Source organism: Antechinus flavipes, chromosome 4 (assembly GCF_016432865.1).
Source record: "Antechinus flavipes isolate AdamAnt ecotype Samford, QLD, Australia chromosome 4, AdamAnt_v2, whole genome shotgun sequence".
NCBI lineage: Eukaryota > Metazoa > Chordata > Mammalia > Dasyuromorphia > Dasyuridae > Antechinus > Antechinus flavipes.
The window spans coordinates 13,733,211-13,751,868 of NC_067401.1; the positions used below are offsets into that span (position 1 = coordinate 13,733,211).

The 18,658-nt window shown below is 49.1% G+C and overlaps 1 protein-coding gene across 1 annotated transcript in view; it reads right to left on the minus strand.

Annotated features, from left to right (window-relative positions):
• Positions 1 to 18,658, minus strand: part of PARL (presenilin associated rhomboid like) — a 30,130-nt gene that overhangs the window by 8,586 nt on the left and 2,886 nt on the right. The window contains exons 2-6 of the mRNA XM_051991847.1: positions 14,717 to 14,912; positions 13,955 to 14,095; positions 11,460 to 11,508; positions 4,169 to 4,264; positions 2,961 to 3,110 (exon numbers count right to left, since the gene is read on the minus strand). Of these exons, the coding sequence (XP_051847807.1) occupies positions 2,961 to 3,110; positions 4,169 to 4,264; positions 11,460 to 11,508; positions 13,955 to 14,095; positions 14,717 to 14,912 (632 nt within the window). The remainder of the gene's footprint in view (positions 1 to 2,960; positions 3,111 to 4,168; positions 4,265 to 11,459; positions 11,509 to 13,954; positions 14,096 to 14,716; positions 14,913 to 18,658) is intronic.

An 18,658-nucleotide genomic window follows, 5' to 3' on the forward strand; every position in this document is an offset into this window, starting at 1 on the left:
GATCCTCCAACCTGGAGACACGAGGGGCTCAGTTCACCAAACATTTGTCATTTATTTTTGCTGCCGAGACTGGTCTGCAGGGCACTCCCCCCTCAGATCCCAGGGAGGCCCCTGGGATCCCACTCCGCAGGGTCACAGCACAAGGAAAGATCTGTAGCTTTAGGGGATCTCTCCAAGGGCACGCTGCGTCTGCTAAGTGCCCGCCGTGCCAGTCTGTAAACACTTGTTAAGCACCTACTGTGTGCCAGGCACTGTGCTGGGTGCACTCTCAAGGCGCTAGGACAGGGCACACGAACACCCCCAAGGATGCACAACATACTCTGAAGCAGGAGAGACCACAGAGGGGTCAGGAAAAGAGGTCTGGGGGAGAAGGAAAACCACCCAAAAAATCTTCCTGAGGAGAGAGCAGAAGCCTTGCCTCTCCCCTTGTGCCCTGAGAGCACTGGACCAGGAGGAGGACAAGGAAGACAAGGAGGAGACAGCTTGCTCCCCCTCCCCATTTCCCTTTGCTTCTGTCGCTTGGAGACCTCGTCTCCACCACCCTCCAAAGCGATTCCCCCCCTCTTTTGAGAGCAGCCCCTGGCTCAAAGCCTTCCTTTCCGCCAAGGGAGCTCCCTCTCAGACCTCTGGCCTTTTAGCTCAACTTCCCTGACTCCCGATTCCGCTCCCCTCAACAGCGACACTTTTGACCTTAACATCACTCATAACTTGTGACGCCATCGCCCAAACTGCTCTCCCAGGAGTGGGTCGAACAACAAATCACAGAAACAATCCATAATTTCATCCAATAACAAGACAACAACAATAACAAACCACAACCCGTGGGATGCAGCCAAAGCAGTTCTTAGGGGGAATTTCATAGCTCTAAAAAGCTACGTGGAAAAAATAAAGAGAAGCTCAATGAACTGGGCAGGCAACTAAAAAAGCTAGAAAAAGAATTAAAACTCTCAATTAAATACCAAGATAGAAGTTCAATAACTCAAAGGAGAGATTAATAAAACCGAAACTAAGAAAACCACTGAACTAATAAATAAAACCAAGAGTTGGCTTTATGAAAAAAAAAACCAACAAAATAAACTGTTGGTTAATTTGATTAGGAAAAAAGAAAGGGGAAAAAAAAAAAAAACCCAAATCACCAGTCTAAAAAAATCAAAAGGGTGAACTTACCAGTGTTACCAATGAGAAAGAAATTAAAGCAATAATTAGGAGCTATTTTGCCCAACTGTATAGCAGCAACTGATAATCCAACCGAAATGGATGAATATTTACAAAAATATAAATTGCCCAGGTTAACAGAAAGGAAATAAGTTACTTAAATAATCCCATTTGAAAAAGTTTAAAGAAATTGAACAAGTCATTAATTAACAAACTCCCTAAGAACAAATCTCCAGAGCCAGTGAATTCTACCAAATAGTTAAAGAACAATTAAGTTGTTCTCCCCAGTTCCTTCCTTACCCAACACCTCCTTCATGCTGCTGCCAGATCCATTTTCCTAAAAGACAGATTTTTTTTTTTGGGTGGGGTTTCCTAGCTGCAGTCAATCAACAAGCATTTATTAAGCACCTAAATTAAGTGTCAGGTACTTCCAAGCCCTGAGATACACGTCTGTACAGAGGCCCTGGAGATGAATTATTGCTCCCAGATACATCTGTGCTGGGGGTTTCATCAGGATCTCTGGACCCATGGAGGAACTTTTGCCTTTTTCTAAGCCAGATGTGTTCTGACCACGTCCCACTCAAGAACCTTGAGGAAATCTCATTGCCTGAGGACACAAGACAGACACTGGCTGAGTTGTTTGGGCTGCTCATCCTGGAGCCTTTCTGGGAGGCCGAGGTCGGACCCTTTCCCGGCTGCTCTCGAGGCTCCCCTGCTCGGGCCTGTCCCCCGGCACAGAGCCTTGGGTTCGTCCCTCCACTCTGACTGGCCTCTCTGCTGCGGTGCAGCCAGTTCTGTCCCATCTCATGGCCGGCTGGCCCTGCGCCTCTGCGGGCGGACTTCTGGCCAAGGGCTCAGCGCTCTCAGAGGCCACTCCTGCCCCCTCTCTGCACATGTTTTGTATGTTGTTAAGCTTTCCTGTACTCTCTTCCTGGGAATCTTCTCGAGGCCCTCAGACCTTTTTTTAAGAATTCTCCCAACTGGTTTGGGGTTTTTTGGCCGGGCTGAGACCTTCTCATTCTTCCCTGAGCTTTCATCCACTGTCTTCCCCAAGAAGCCTCCTGGGTGGCCGCCGAGCGCTCCACAGGCGGGTTCTCCTGAGAGACGAGGGGTCTGGAGATGGTGGCAGACGAGCAAAGGGAGGTTCTATGCCATCCAGCCCTTGGCCAGGGCGAAGGGCAGGGAGCTGGACTGATTTCATGTATTATTTTTAAGCAGCAAGTTTCTATTAGACCAGAGATTCTCTGGGTGGGCTCCTCGGATCTCCTGAGATTCCTGGGCATGGTTTCTTTTTTGGGGGGCCTGGTACCTCTCACTCTGGCATCTTCCCAGGGGTCCCTGGGGTGCTTTCCTGAGGCCTGCTGGATGTGACTGGCAATCTCTACTGTCACATTGATGGCCTTCTTGTTCTACAGTCAGGACCCCCTGGTGGGGATTTTTCAGGTCAAATGAAGGAGGAAGCTGTACTCTTGCCAGAAGCTCCAACAGAGCTGGGCCTGAGAGTCGGGACAAACTCCTGCTAAAGCTGGACAAGGGGCTGGACAGACCTGACCCCCCAGTATCCCTGAAGGCAAGCCATCGTTCCCCAGACTCCTAAACCTTCGCTCCATTGCATGGGATCAGTCTGACAGAAACCTCAGGCTCCGAGAAAACTTGGCTCCTCCTAAAGCTGAACTCGGCACCCCCGGTCACGCGCCTGCCAGGACAGGCCCCTGAGAAAGCGCCGGGGGTCAGCCGCCGTGGTCCCTCTCTCCCACCAGCCCACCAAGTACAGTGCGTGATTCAGGGGCACTGGGGGTCATTACCTGCAGACAAGTAGACGGCCATGAACTGCTCTTTCCCAAGGATGCTGACGATGCTGGTGGAGAAACTCCACAGAACGTACATGTTGGCCATCATGTGTAACAAGGAGAAGTGGCTGAAGGTGGAGAGCAGCATGGGGGTGCAGAGGGCTTCTGCAAGAAGAAGGAGAGCCGGAGTCAATGGTGGGGTCACGAGGGCCTGCGCACACAGGATGGCCCTGCTGACCCTGCCGGGCCTGGGCACACAGGATGACTGCTGCTGGGCCCGGGGTGCTTCTAATGAGCCAGCCCTGACGGGTGTCCTTAGATTGGTCCTTGGGTCAACTCCACCAGAGTGAGGGGACTTTATGTGGAGATTTCAATTGAAATTATCATGAAGGAGATGAGAACAAAGCCACAGAAACAGGCAATGTTGTCAGGGCCCATTTTCCAGAAAGAAGGAATAAGGTTCTCTTACCAACAGGGAAGAAGCCAAAGGGAAAACTAAGGGCAGGGAGTGCTAGAAACAAGCCCCTCCTCAGCCCACCTGGCCACGGTCTCACTTCCTCCTCAGCCCCCACCTTGGACTGCCTGGCTGTTGTCTCACCCCTTCCTCATACCCCTGAGACACGTGGGCCCCCGGCCCTGCTTCCTGGGAGTTCGGCCCTAGTCCCAGGCCGCAGCCCAAACTCTGTGGAGATGCGGGGCCAAAGCCTCCAATTCAGCCATCCCACGGGCTGCGAGGCGCCTGCATGAGCCCCGTACTTTGCCAGCCCCAGGACAGACTAAGCTGCTGTATCATTGGGGTGCCTCAGGAAGCAGCATGATGCACAGAACAAGGTGTTCCCAGAGAACATGCCATTCTAAGGAGCCAGGAGCCAAGAAACACTTTGCTCATGAGTGAAGGCCTCTCGCGGACATCTCCTCCCAGGGGTGCTGCGCTCCCAGGGAGCTCTCAGCATCACCCTGATGAAGGTTCCTGTGGGGGTCGTCAGACGCCTGTCCTAGCATGAGCAGGGGCTCATGAAGACCCTCGTCTAGTGGCTCCGCCCCCAGCAGTCTCTCCAGGGATGGGGGGGAGCACTGAGGGAGGTCCTTCACTTGTCCATTTTAAAGAAGGAAGGCGGCTCAGGTGACAGCCTCTGACAGGACGGTCACACCTGTGAATCATCAGACCTTTTCCATACCTGCGGCCTTCTCCCCGCCCCCACCACAAGCAGAATGAGACTTACTGGAGGCAGGGTTGGACGTGAAGTACTTGATCATTGACCTCTGGAGGGAAGGGACTCGCCATAAACAGAAAACAAAGACATTGGCGGCTATGATTCCTGTAAACATAGGAAGAAATGAAATTCAAGTAGTTAAAAGCACACAAACATCTGGTGGAGGATTCCAGCTGTGATTGACTCTTCTGGGGAGCTTCTACATGGATGGCAGAGGGAGGGGGTAAAGCCCTGAGCGGCAGACGACCCCGGGGAGACAACGAGCCAAAGGGTCCCGCTGGGTCCCCCACACAGCCCAACGCGGCCCCCTGGACGGGAGTCCAGGGCTCCGATTCACAATAAAGTCGTCCCATTTACAAGAGAGCAGAGGAAGAACCTGTACAGTCAGGAGGCCCGGCCCTTCCTTGGAAGGACAGCTGTCAATAAACACTCAGACTCTCCATAACACTGGCTGGGAATGTTCCCAGTAAAGATCTCATCTCTGAAGGACAGATTTCATACAATACATTTTCATGCAATAAAATGCAATTTAATACTAAATTACCAGCATCACAGTTTTGATGGGAGGGGCCCCGCCCATTCTTTCTTTTTTGTCCAAGGCAAACATTCACCAAACAAAAGGGAGGATCCCCACTGCCCGACAAAGCAAGTGGGCTCTTTGGGAAAGTTAGGAAGGGACAGATTTCTACAAGGATTACTAAAAGGTGACTGAGTGCTGGGAACACCCTTTCCAGCCCCATTCTCCTCTCCCCCAACCCAACCCCCAACAGAAACCCCTGTGAAGGCAAATGAAAAATCAGCTGGACACTTGGGATTGTTCAAACGCCTGCAATCCAAAGAACTCTGAAATGGCAGGTGCATCTCAGAATGATCGGCAGCGCCCCTCGGTCCGTGGGGGGCAGTGCTCGGATCTTCTGTCTTCCTGCCAAGAGCTCACGTTTAACTCTAACTGTACGAAGATGGCTCCTAAGAGCCTCCAGACTCAGAATCTGGTCAAGAATCAGGAGGATGTTTAAAAGCACGCGCTTAAGGCAAACCCAGCAGCTTTACACGGATTCATCGCCCTAATGACTGACCACGGACTCCTCGTCTCACAAAGAGGCACCCACTGTGGTCTCTGTCTTAGAGACACGAGGCCGATGCCAGCGGCGACCTCCCCGCCTCTCCAGGAGAGGCTTTCCCTTCACGGCCCATCTAAGCAGGCGACCATGTTCCCTTATGGTAAGTAATGTGACCCAATGATGACGGCTGAAAATAAAATGGCGAACGGGGGCCACGTCTCAGGTAATGGCTGAAAAACAGAGGCCCCTCCTCAAGGCGGGAGAACTCAAGTGAAGCGAGAGGTTCAGACTCAGACTGGAAGGAAGCGCGCCGAGCTTCTCGCGAGTGGTTTGGACCCTCGGAGTCAGTCTGGGTGACTTATTCCCATGAAGCCTCAGAACAGCATCTTCCCCTACTTGGGTCCTAGTGTGGGAAGACCTCCGGCTTTAAGGGCAGAAAGGCCACACTGCAGCCTCTCCGGGCAATGCTCTAGGAAAAGACAACAGAATGGACTCCCAAAGCACAGTCTAAAAATCAAAACAAAACAAAGCCCCATGCAGTGCTTGGGAAGCCCGATTAAAGGGGCCCTTTGGGGAGCTTGCCTGAGGCGGGGAGTACGAGTAGGTTAAGGTGACGATCCCTGGAGTGCCCCCCTCGAACATTTGGTTCTAAAAGCAATGGGCGGTCTCCGGTCAGAGGCGGAGCACAGGGTCAAGGGCAGCTCTGCAAGAGGCCGGTGGATCTAATTAAGAATCCTCCCAAACCCGGCCGAGGCTGCCTGAAGTTACTGAGGCTGGCACTCCGCCTCAGCGCAGAGGCCGGGTTCACAGCGCCAGATGTCCGGGGCGAAAGGCGCACAGTAGGGATGATGAACAGTAAGAACGGATTTTAAAGGCCAGCTAGGGAACATGACCACGGAGGTATTGCTGGAGGACAAGCCGAATGACGAAGCTCTGGCAATGAAAGCACAGACTCTGTTTAAAAGGAGGTCCAAGATTAGGGTTAAAAAAAGGCAGGAGGGCCTTAGAGTGAGTGTCAGGCAGCTGACGGAGAACAGCCTGCGGGACCAGCAGCAGGTCCAGGGAGCCACAGACCACAGAGAGGCCCCTCGCAGCAGGAGACAGACTGCACCCGGGGCAGCAAAGTCTGGTTCCAGGAGGAGGAACGAAAGCTGGGCTGTCGTGGGGGGCTTCCCAGCCCCCTAGGCTGGGTGGGCTACTGGCCCAGGTCACAAAGCCAGCAAGGTGGCAGGTCAGGCGGTCTCCATTATCCAGAGCGCTGTCGTTCTCTTTGTTTACATCAGAGCAACCGCCAAATTCCTGCCTTGCCTCTCTGCTAATTCCCTCCCGCAGAAGCAACGAAAAGGAGAACTCTCCTGAACCGGCTTCAGATGAACAGGCCATGAGACCTGGCAACCAAGAGATCATGGGAAACTCTGGAGAGAGCCCTCCCAGTAGGATGGTGAGGCTGGAAGAAGCCGGACAGTGACGGCTTAAGAAGGGAGGAACGAGCCTTTTTAGTGAGTTTAACAACAAAAAGCAGGAGGTGGAGGTTTTACTAGCTGGCAAAGTCAGTGAATCAAGAGGGACAAAGAAAAGCTGACGGGATCGTCACAGTCACATTTTGATGGATTTCTGACCTCATCCATGTAGACAATTTCCTCTCTTGATGAAGACCATGGCCCCCGTTTGTCTTCCTGACCTGGGGGTTCTTGTCCATGTTCTCTCCTAGAACTTCTATAGAACAGATGCTCTACCCACTGCACCGAACTGCCTTTCTCCACGATAAGGGTCCCCACTTTCTTTGTGTCCTGGGTCCCTTTGAGAATCAGTCTGCTGAAGCCCATGGCTGGACCCTTTCTCATAATCATGGTTTTAAATGCATAAAATAGGACTACAAAAAAGCCAGTTGCACCAAAGTAGTTATCAATATATAAACAAGTGGATGGCTCCCGCATTAAGACCCCAGCTCCAGATCTTTTGACATTATTACAGCAGGAATTCAGCTCTCATCTTCACATGAATACAGCTCCCCATGTATCCCAAACAGCCATTTCCTTGATGGCAACCCTTACAGATTGTTGCACGTAAATCATTTCCGGAAGATGTGGCAGCACAAGGGGGCTTACCTCGTCTTTCTGTAAGGGTTGCTTCTCTGGAGGTGAATGTACTAAGGTTTTCAATTCAATAGCATCTCTAAGGAATGGTTATATTTGTGAAGAAGGCTTCTTATGCCAGGAAGTGGCAAGGGATCAATGAAAATGCTCTGTAATTTCCCAATTTTCTTCCCTGTATTCTGGGCCCATCCATTTATTCATGTAGCACCACCTCAAATACATATATTCACATACATGAATTTCATCCACGTAGCCCCTGTCTGTATGGATCCTTAAACTCATCTCTCTCATAGACTCACGGATCCCACTGAGGAAGCTCAGCATCATCTTAAAGCTTGATGCCTTCAACACAAAATCCCAGGCAAATTGGAACATCGGGATGCCTCGCCATCTGTAGAGAATCCTTCTTCTCCTGAGACGCTGCAGAAGATAAGGGGGACCCTGACAATGTCAAACCCCTTTGGCAAGCACGTGTCTTTCTGATGTATCCTTTCCCTGATGTTAAAAATCAGAGAGATCACTTAATAGAATTACCTCGGTAGTTGTGTATTTGGCAAGGAATTGTTTATAAACTTAATGTGTGCATGAAAGATGCCCTGGAGAAGAGCTTTTAAGGCTGTGCTTCTAGTGAAAAGTATGTTTTTTCTCTTCCAGTAATCACCAAATAAGACACAATGGGGTCTTGGATTTTGTCAGCTCTGGGATTGCAAATAATGTAATTTGCTGCAGAAAATCATTTGGGAAAAGAGGCTGAGTCCTCTCTATATTCAAGATTGTCCTTGATTTGTGTAGATCATTCAAGGATTTCATAAAAATCAAGAAGCACATAGTTTCATAGTGAGTGTTTTTGAGCGCCTTTTCAGAGTAACATTTTCAACTGGAATGGTTCCTTTATTCTGTTGCCTTTTTCCCTTCCCTGAAATATCTTGTAAAATCATTCTTCCAAATTGCATCACTTCTGCATTGATTTCTTTAGGCTACAGTTGGCAGGATCCTACAGTTTTCCTCAATGTCATTTCTTAAGAGTCCTTTCTACTTCTCTGTGCTGCCCAGTGGGACCTGGGGCATGAAGGACCATCACTGAAAAAACAACGCATCTATTCCATTTCCTTGTGCTCCATCGATGGAACCTCCTGGCTTAGCCAAATCGCCACATCCAGATTCCATTAAATTGCCTTCTAAAGTGCTCTCAATTGCTCTATGAAGCGCCCACCAGCGGGAGGAGCATCTCCATTGATGAAGCCACAGCGGTGATACTAGAATCTTGCCTTCTTCTCCAGAGTTTTACCGATGAAATTTATATTCTAAAGCTGCTTTACTCACAACTGCTACTTGTCTCCACCTGGCAAGGAAAGCAAACACTAGAAGCCTCCAGCGGCTTCTGAGTACTTTTGGCTTTCAGGCTATGGATACCACTTCACTGCCTCTAAATTGTTGTTAGGATTGAATCAATGCTCTCTTCCACTTCTGCTCTTGCCAAGGGCTTCCCTTGAACAGGTCCACTTGAGGTCTTGGACTCATCTGGTCCCTTTTCCTCTTTATCCTTTCTTCTAGCCTGGGGATGATTTTGGCTTTTGCTCTACACAGGAAGGGGTGGTTCACAAGGGACTCCCCCATGAGAACCAAACACCTATGTGCTAAGGCAGAATCACTTTCTTTTTTAAAACACTGATGTTCGTTGGTTCCTTGGTATTGGTGCTGGCCAAATCTAACTCTCTTCTGGCAGAAAGTGCTGAAGAGATATGGGTATGAAGAATAATCTGCAAACCTTTCACCTCTTTTTTCTCAAGTCTAAGCCACATTTTCCAAAATGCTTTTAATTTAACTGACATTCTTTTCTTTTGTCCTGGAGTCCAGAACTGATTTGAATTTGCCAGATTGAATTGGGCACTGATTGGATGCAATATACTATCACGTGCCACAGAGAATACCAAAGTGAACAACAGTAGTCCTTATTCATGAACCAGTAACATGATACATACACAACTAACTGCACGAGAATGCAGAAGGGTTAAAATGAGATGTGAACAAAAATGCCATCGGAGTCCCAAGTTGAAGTTATGATTCAAGCCAAGGAAGCACATGAAGAAGGGATCACAGAGCATCAATTTTGAGCTGGGAAAAACACTGGAAATCATTTAATCTAATTCCCCCATTTTACCATGAAGAAACTGAACTGGAGCTAGAATTTGGGCCCAGATACTGAAAATTCAATCACAGGACTGAAACTACCATACTCTGCTGCCTATGGAACACTTTGGGAGAGCTGGAACAAAAGGGGACTAGCAGGCCAAACCAATGACCTGCATAAGGTGTGCCAATAAAGGAGCAAGTGGCCTGTTTAGGCTACCAACAAGGATTTGTGGGGAAATCCTGGACAAATAGTCAAAGCCCAGATCATGGAGGCTCAGTGCCTAGTCATGTGAGAAAGTTACACTGGGCAGGATTTTGATACCTCAGCAACAGGCAAGAAGAGTACATAAATGAATCCCATGTGTGCCCATAGAGATAAGACTTCAGATGATGTAACAGCTTTAAATCTGTTTTGAGTTATCTATGTATCTTGAGTTATCTACAGAAAAAAACAAACAAACAAACAACATCTAGCCTTGAATTTGTTTTCTTCCACAGGACAATCATTAATTCAATAAATGTTTATCAGGTGCCTGTTCTGTGCAATGGCCCATGCAAGAGCAGCTGCTCAGGGGAAGCGGGGAAACAATACAGATCCCCACATGTAATACCACAAGTCTAAACCCTGCTGATGAGCTCAGAATAATTTCCCTTCTCATCTGTGTTAAAACAAGAGATGTGAGAGCTGAACAGTGTTTTCTGCTGGCAGGGATTCTTAACATCCCGGGTGACAAGCAGCTGAAGGCACTTCAGAGTGCAAAACAGACTCACTGCTCAATGGAGTAATTTGTAGGCTTTCCACCAAGGGTTTTCTTTGGGTGTTTTTAGAGGGACCTAACAATTCTGAATCGTTAGGGATCTACAAGCACATTTCATGCCAACGTGCCCAGGCTCCAAGCACCTGAAGCCGTCTCCAGATGGTCCAAAAGTCCAGAACGGGCCCTGATGGAACACCTCCAAAATGGCACTTCTTTCTCATGAAGGCAAAATAAAGCAGATGAGAAAACACAAGCATAGAAAGACCTGAAGCTGATGAACTAGAATGAGTTAAGCTCTAGCATCACTATTTTTCTCTGTAGGAGAATTCAATTTAGCTGCAGCTATGAAGTGACCCCTGAGAATGGCACCTCTCCAAAGAAAATCAGGACCAAAGTAGCCTAGTTTTATGGGGCTATCCTTCAGAGGATTCAGAAGTTCTTCTTTCATAAGGAAAAAAAAGAAAACAGGAACAGAAGAAATCAGCCAGAGTAAGCCATACAGAAATGATGGAACGAAAGGCTGATGACCTAACCACATGGCGAATGTGGATCGACAAGAAGTGACAAGAGCTAAGAACATCTTGGATAATGTAATGTGTTACCCCTATCACTGGTGTCGTAGGTCAGAGACATGAAAACCAGGGAAAGCAGCCCAAAGGAAGAACTGAGGAAGCTTCATCTCCCAGGAGAAAGAATAAGGCTCCACGGCCTGCCAGGTTAAGAGCTGAGTCCTGGAGAACATCCTGAAGTCAAGAGAAAGACCCCGTGTTACTAGCGGGGAGAGTCCAAAAACAGCAGATAATCCAAGTGTTAAATGCTTTGGAACGCTCGAAAACCTCACCGGTCCTGCAGATTTGAGATTTTGTTGCACAAAATCTTCAGAGGCTGATTTTTGGGTTCATCTTCAACTTTTCACATATAAAGTAGCAGGAACAAAATGGTCAGAATGCTACCCAGTGACCCATTAATGAGGGAAGCAACAAATGCTAACGCCTGGTTTATCAGACAGAAAATGACGAACCAGGCCCGTGACTTGTCTGAAGGAACACTAAACTCAATGGCGATCCCGTGTGAGAGATCACCCGGGCCACCCACTTTTTTAAATGGAAGAATTAAATGAACCTGTAGGTACAGAGATCGTCTTATAAACAATAGGCAAATGTGGTACAAAAGCCATCGACTGTGACATACTGTACCTGTTGGTCTTATTTCTCTTCTTTTGAATGCCTAAAACTTGTAAGCTAACACAAACCTGTCACAGTTCGCTGGCCATCAGATAGGGTATTCCACCACTTGTTAACCTAAAACAACAATGGAAACCATGTATTACCTCCCCGTGGCACAAACAAATAAAAATGGAAATCCAGAAATGGTCAAACAAAACAATTCTATCTACAAAAAACACATCAAGTTGAGAAAGAGAGAGAGGGGGGAAGGGAGGGAGAGAAGGGAGAAAGAAGAAACAAGGAGGGAGGGAGGAAGAGTGTATGTATGTATATGTACGAGGTGGGGGGAAATTAAAGGCCTGGAACTTGAAGGCATGCTAGGTAAAGTGGCTCAAATGTCCCTGACCTCTGACTCAGAGACCCTGTTGCTAGAAATACACCCCACAGAGGCTGAAGACAGAAAGAAAAGCCCCCATTCACGTTTACTGAAATATTTACAGCAACACTTTTTTAAGCAGTAAAGAACTAGGAACAAAATGGCTGCCCACTGGGCCAATAATTCAACAAGTTGTGGTACATCGAATATTACTGCATCACCAATCATAAATATCTGGGCCTAGAAAAGCTTGGAAAGACTTCCACGAATTGGTGCTAAGTGAAGCCGGCGAAACCAAGAAACAGTAACGGTGACAAGGCAAATAGAAAGGATCACGAAACAATCCAAAGTGAATGCTGCCAAATTACAACAAGCTAGCCTGGCCCCAAGTAAGAGACGTAAGAAAAGATTCCCACCCCCTCACAACAACGGGAGATCCACGTGTGCAGGATACTGTAAATTGTTAGACTTTTTCAAAATACTGGTTAATTTTGCTGATTTTTTTCTCTTTACAAAATATTTTTTGTGACATCGGCTAACTCTCTGGAATGAGGAAGGAAGAAATATTGGAAGAAATTCTGGTAACAGAAACAAAGAAAAGATACAGCAATTTAATTTTTAACCAAAGACCTGAATCCTGTATTATTATTATTATTATTTTTTGGAGTTTTCCTCCCCAGGGCCCATTGGAAAAAAGGTTGCTCCCTCTTTCTCAGGCCAGCCTTTCTATTTTCTGAAGCAGCACCCAACTCCCTTCTAAGTCTGTCTTTTCCAGAGTTAGAAGGGAGGCAGATGGAGGAAGTCATCCAGGATTCAGGATTAGGAGAGTAAAATGCCAAGAAAAAGGGGAAGGGAAGTCTGGGTATAGGATTAGCAGCTTTTTGAAAATTCTGGCTACAAATGTCAAATCTTTAAGAGGGAAGGATGGGGAAAAATAAGGGGGAAATGCCTGAAAGGACTGAAAGTCACAATGAAGGAGAAAATCAGACTTAAGAGAAATGATGTGGTGGGAGGAAGGAGGAGGAAGGGCAATTGTGATTGGAGAAGAGCATTTAACAGCAGCTTGGGGCAGCAGCACTACCTGAGGCAGAACCACCAGGTAAGCAAAGGAGGGTGAGTGGAGAGAGGGATCATGAGCGCTGAGTTTGGGGGCTTTATTTCCAGGAGGAGCTTTCTCTGGATCCCTTGAAAATGAGGCCAAGTCCCAGCACCGCCTCAGGGCGACCAGATCAGCACTTGCCCATATATTCCATGGGATAAAAATTGTTTTGCAAATTAGGAAATACAGCTGCTTCACTGATAATAACTTAGCTTGTTGCCTGAGGCCTGAGGCAGTTCCAGAATGTGATATGATCCTTATGGCTGGGCTGATGAGGAAAATGTGAGGGAAAGAAAGAACATGATCTTGAAGTGATAAAGACCTCTCAAACATTGCCTACTCTGGAATAGGTTCCCCTCACCAACCAGGACACGGGGGCTCAAACTGCCCTTCTTCCATCCCTTCCATGACCAAGAGAAAAGTCCTTCAGTAAAAGGGAGGAAGGCAGAAAAGCTCTTGGATTAGTAACTGTCTTTCTGTTTTTTTTAAACTAGACCTGACCCAGAACTATGACTGAACGAAGGAGCAAAATGGTGAAGCTTTCTATTTTGGAGATGAACCTACAGGTTATTTGATCAAAAAGGCATTATTTAACACATCAAATGTTCAATTTTAAAAAGGGATACCGATCAGGCAAAAAAATGACAACCCAGAGATGCTGTCTCCTAATTGTACCCCTTCCCACCTCACAGAAACCAGGAACCAAGGCACTCATCCTGTCAGGCATACCAGCGGGCATTCATATCCACTCTATTGGGCATGCTAGAGGGCATCTGCACCCACCCTGCCGGACAGACCAGAGGGCATCTGCACCCATCCTGTTGGGCAAGCTAGAGGGCATCTGTACCCATCCTGTTGGGCAAGCTAGAGGGCATCTGTACCCTCTCTGCCGGACAGACCAGAGGGAATCTGTACCCATCCTGTTGGGCAGGCCAAAGGGCATTTGTACCTAGAATGATAGAGGATCTGAACCAAAAGGCACCAGGATAAGCCCTCGGCTCTTCTCAGTAGTGCCGGCAACTCCCAGGGGGCAGCTGACAGCCTTTTCAGTGAAAGCTGCTCCGCAAAAACTTCCAACCCTTATAGAAAAAGAAACGTCGCCTCACCTGCTTTCTGAACTCTCCTTCCTTCTGAGGCGACAAGCTATCCAGCCAGTCTGCCTTTACAGCATCAAAGTAGCTCTGGACTCTGGATTTCAGGGATTCATACTGCCAAATCGCAGCAGACCCAAACGCACACCCTGTAAACTAGAGAACAGGCAATGCTATAAAATGGGAGAATGTTTCTAAAGGAAAGCCCCCCCCATCATTTCATGTTCATTGTTCTGATAAATAGTATCAAGGAGGAAGAATCTTTCAGTGCTGAATTTCCCACTGAACAGGAAAATTATCTTGATTATTTTCTTTTTCCTGGGTATATAAATTAAGGCTGGAAGTACCAAAAAATGGCCTTGAGCCAGTTAAAGTAACATTTTATGAGTGAGTCACAGCACAGAAAAGTGGACAGACAAGTGGCCTTGTAACCAGGAAGCCCTGGCTGTAAGGCCCTTCTGTGACCTATACGGGCACCTTCTAGTGCTTTCTGAGAAGGGAGGGGGAAGCAGCTTCCACACATAATAAAAGCACAGGTCTGGTACCCCCAACCCACACTCCCCAAAACTGGCAGATGAGGAGAACATCCTCAATAGTTCCAAGAGCAGGGCAGGCAGGAGGACCCAGCAGCTCCTCGCCCTTGGTGGGATGCTCTGCCCTGGAACTGAGCCAGACCCCCTGCTGCTTGGTCCTAGGCCGCTTAGACCAAACCTTCAGGCCCAAGGCCACCCAAGAGGCCCAAAGTGACGGCTAAGGCCAAAGGGCAGGACCTCTTACCCCGACGGTAAAAAACAACGGCTTCACGAGGTTCCGTAGAGGATAGGGAGACGTATAAAAGAGAGTTTCTTCCACTGGAGGGGTCAGGGCGCTTCTCCTGTAGCCCTCGTTGACTAAGCCTCCATCTGGGCGCCGAGGCTCAATCTTTCTGGGGGCTTTCCTGAATCCATTTTTCGACTGAAAAAAGAAGTGAAACCTGGGGAGAGAGAAGACGGGCTAGGTAAGTTCAGGGCTGGTTTGTTCCCGCACGACGCCCTTCAACAAACCCCTGGTTCCCCATTCCCCGAGGGCCGCCTGGCAGCCAGAGCCAGCAGAGGGCTGACGTCCAGCCCAGGATTTCCTGCAGGCCCCAAGGGGCCTCCTTCAAAAACATCCAAATTAAGATGCAAAGAGTGCCTGTGTCTGAGCTAGGCTGGGAGATCCCAGGCCTGTGGATCTGGGACTGGAAGGGACCCGAGGCCCAGGGAACCAAAGGCCAGAGAGGTGTCAGACACAGGCTGTGAACCCAGGCCCTCTGCCCCGGGATGACTCAGGTTCATCCTCAGAAAGAAGTGAAAGCAGGAGGAGCTGTAAGGAGGAAGCTTCTAGAGCGACGGCCAGCTTCCAAAACACCAAACACGGACGTATCCCACGGAAACGCTGCCCTGACGCACTTCTGAGTCCGTTATGTAGACATTCTCCAACCTCCGCTCTCCAGTATCTCAGAGAAGGTGATGGGCAGCTCCAACGGTGGGGCGGACGCCTCTTCCTCCCCCTCCTGGGCCCTCTGTCCAGTCCCCGCCGGTCCTTGGCGTCCCCTCCATCGGCCAGACCCGAATCCCGTGGTGAGGACGGCCCCAAACGCTGGAGCTCAGCGCCAAGCCTGACGGTGCTGATGAGGAAGCGCGGGGGAACCTCCAAGTGCAGAAGTTGTAAGCAATCCTAATGAACTTCATGAGCTTCCAACAGGGAGAAGCAGAAAACACCGGCCGACATCAGGTCGCTTCTGTCTGCTCACGTGCTCGCAGTTCCCAGGACAGCCGGAAGATGGAGATTTCTGGCTCGTGGGGAAGCTTTGATCCAAAGTGAACTAGACACGGGAACGCTGAAGGAAGAAAAGGGGAAGGGACCTGCGCGGAAGCACATTAATGGCAAATCAGTGGAAGCGGCTGCCCGGGTCCAGCTGAGCAGAGGCAGCCACGGGCCTGCCGGGATCTGCCCTCTGCCCTCTGTGGGGCTCAGTCTGGTACACGGAGAACAGGATGAACATCCAGTGGCGTCACCTGCAATAACCAAAGGGTCCTTTTTTTCTTTTTTAAAGTAAACTTTATGGAAATAAGAGATGATGAGTTAAAGAGCCTTTCAGTGAGTCCCCAAGTGTTGTCAGTTTATTTCTAATGTCAATTTTACAACCCTGAGCGTTACAAAAATTGTTCAATGCTGATCATGTCCCTCTCCCCTCCTCAATCAATAAACTCCGGTGGTTCCCTATTGCCTCCAGGACCCACTGTACAGATCGCTCTGGTCCTCCCCCCTTGCCAGCGTTTTTAAACCCTAATCCCCAACACACCCCCTGCACCCCACTGACTCTGGCCTCCTTCTCTGCACGCTGAGCATTTTCTCTAGCTGTCCTCCAGGCTGCGATAATCTCCCTCCTCATTTCTGCCTACTGGCTTCCTTTAGTCCCAACTCAAATCCCAGCTCTGCAGAAAGCCTCTTACTGCCAGCACCGGCCTTCTGTTAATTATGCCCTAGTTAGCCAGGCGGAAGCTCCCTCTGCAGAGATTTCTCTGCCTGTCGTCTCCTGGTTGGTCTGTCAGCTCCTCGAGGAGTGGGACCGTCTCCTGCCTCTTTCTGAGCCCCCGGCACTTAGCACAGTCCCTGGCAGACTCTGAATGTCTCCTGACTGACTGGAATCCTTGACCATAAGGAAGAGATTTGGAAGGATTTGGGGGAGGATGACGAGCTGTCTTGGATGTGCCGCACTGCGGACGCCTGTGGCAGCAGCACCCAGTTGGAGACGGCCAGGAGGCAGCTGGCTGTGTCTGACCAGAACTCAGAAGAGATGCAGAGGCCTGGATGCAGAGAGTGACAAGTGACACTGAGTGAAAAGTGAAAAATGAGTCCAGGCCAGAGCCCCTGGAAGCCCCACTGAGAAGATACGACAGGGCACCAAGAAGGGAGCAGGACAGTCAGGAGCAGAGCGGGACAGATGAGGATGGAGAAAGGGCCCTTCCCCTGGGCCTGCTCAGGGATCCCAGGTCCCTGGAGCGGCATCAGCTGGGCGAGGGCTGGAGATGAGGAACAGAAAGGAAAATCTGTGAGCCCCGAGGACTTTGAACAGGCTTAGTCACAAAGAGCAGGAGATCTGGAAGGAAGGGAGGTGTCAAGTGAAGGGAAGTAAGGCCATGTTTGTGGGCAAAAGGAAAGAGACTGGCAGACCAGGAGAAGAGAAAGGGAGAAAGAGGAGGATGGTGGGGGTAACCCAGGAGAAGATGGAAGGGCTTGGGACCCAGAGCCTTGGCAAGCAGGAAGACCCTGAGGGAAGGAAAGAAGCGAGGAATCATGGGAGCGAGGGCAGGAGGGGCACAGGGGTAGCTCTGGTCAATGTGTTCATGGGTTTTGTTCAACTGTCCTTCTTATAAAGGAGAATTCTGTGGGAGTGAAAAGAGTCACTGGGAAGCAACAGTTTAAAAAAAATCTTGTTTATATATTACCTCTATTTCCCATCATCTTCTTCCCTCTCCTCTCCTCGCTCAGAGAATAGCTCATCTTTCAATGTTTTAGGTAACATAACAGCTTTTAAGCACGTTTCTCAAAAGTATAAGATAGATAATGCGAGTATAATTATCATTTACAAACAAAGGAAGAGGCTCACCAAGGTTCCATGTCTCGGTAGTACTTGGACCCAGATTACAGAATCTCTTAGTTGGAAAACACTTTGGAGATGCCCTAATCTAACCTTTAGCTGAACAGGAAATCCCCCCCAGCCCCACGCCCCCAGCACCCCTGACTGATAGTAATATTAAAAAAAACCAAAGCAACCATAAAACATTTTTAAAAATAGAGAATAGCATGAACCCACTGCCAAATGCTTCGCTGAAACTGAGATAAATAAACTGCAGCTCCGGCACTCATTCAAGCATTCATTCAACAAGCATTTATCAAGCACTTGCTAAGAGTGTGCTCACGCCTCAGGGAAGAAAGACCAAGAAGGAAATCCTTGCCATCACGGAGGTGAAACAAGATACACACAGAAAGGTCTATCCTAGGACTGACCGAGGGGGTGGCGGAAACTCAGACAAAACATCAGCAAGGACAGTGGTCAGATGGAAAGGGAGAGGAAGAACCAAGGGATGAAAAAGAAGGGGAGGATGAAACAAAGAGGAAGGAGCGATAGGGCAGGGAGGGGGAGGGGAGGAGAGCTCCGAGGGCCTTTCCTGAAAAAGGCAGCCATCCCTCCGGTTCCACCCACCCCGCCTCAAGCCTCTCACAACCAGCTTTTGAGGAAGGCCCGTGGCCTCCCTGACTCCTTCACTCTCTAGCCTTCAAAAAAGTGCTTCCCAATATCTGCTTCTCTCCAGTCCTTCTCCTCTCTGATGTCCCACCGGCACCTGAAATTCCACACGTCAAGTTACCCCCCATACTTGTTCTTCCTCGGCCTGTGACGGAACCACCTGCCACGTCCATGACTTGGGGTTCTCGCTGCCTCCCCCACTTGTCACAGGATCTCTGCGTCCTCTGCTTCCTCACTCCCACTACCCCATCCCAGCACTAGCCTCCCATCTTGGGTGTCCCAGGGGTGGATGCATGTACCCCTGCACACAAGCGGGGGGCAGGGGGATGGGACTGGTATTATTTCATATTATCTTCTTGCTTTCATTCTTGCCCTACTCCAATTAAACCATTGTCAGCAGAAGCCGGCCAGGCTGCTTCCCCGACCCTGTCAAGTCCAACCTTCTC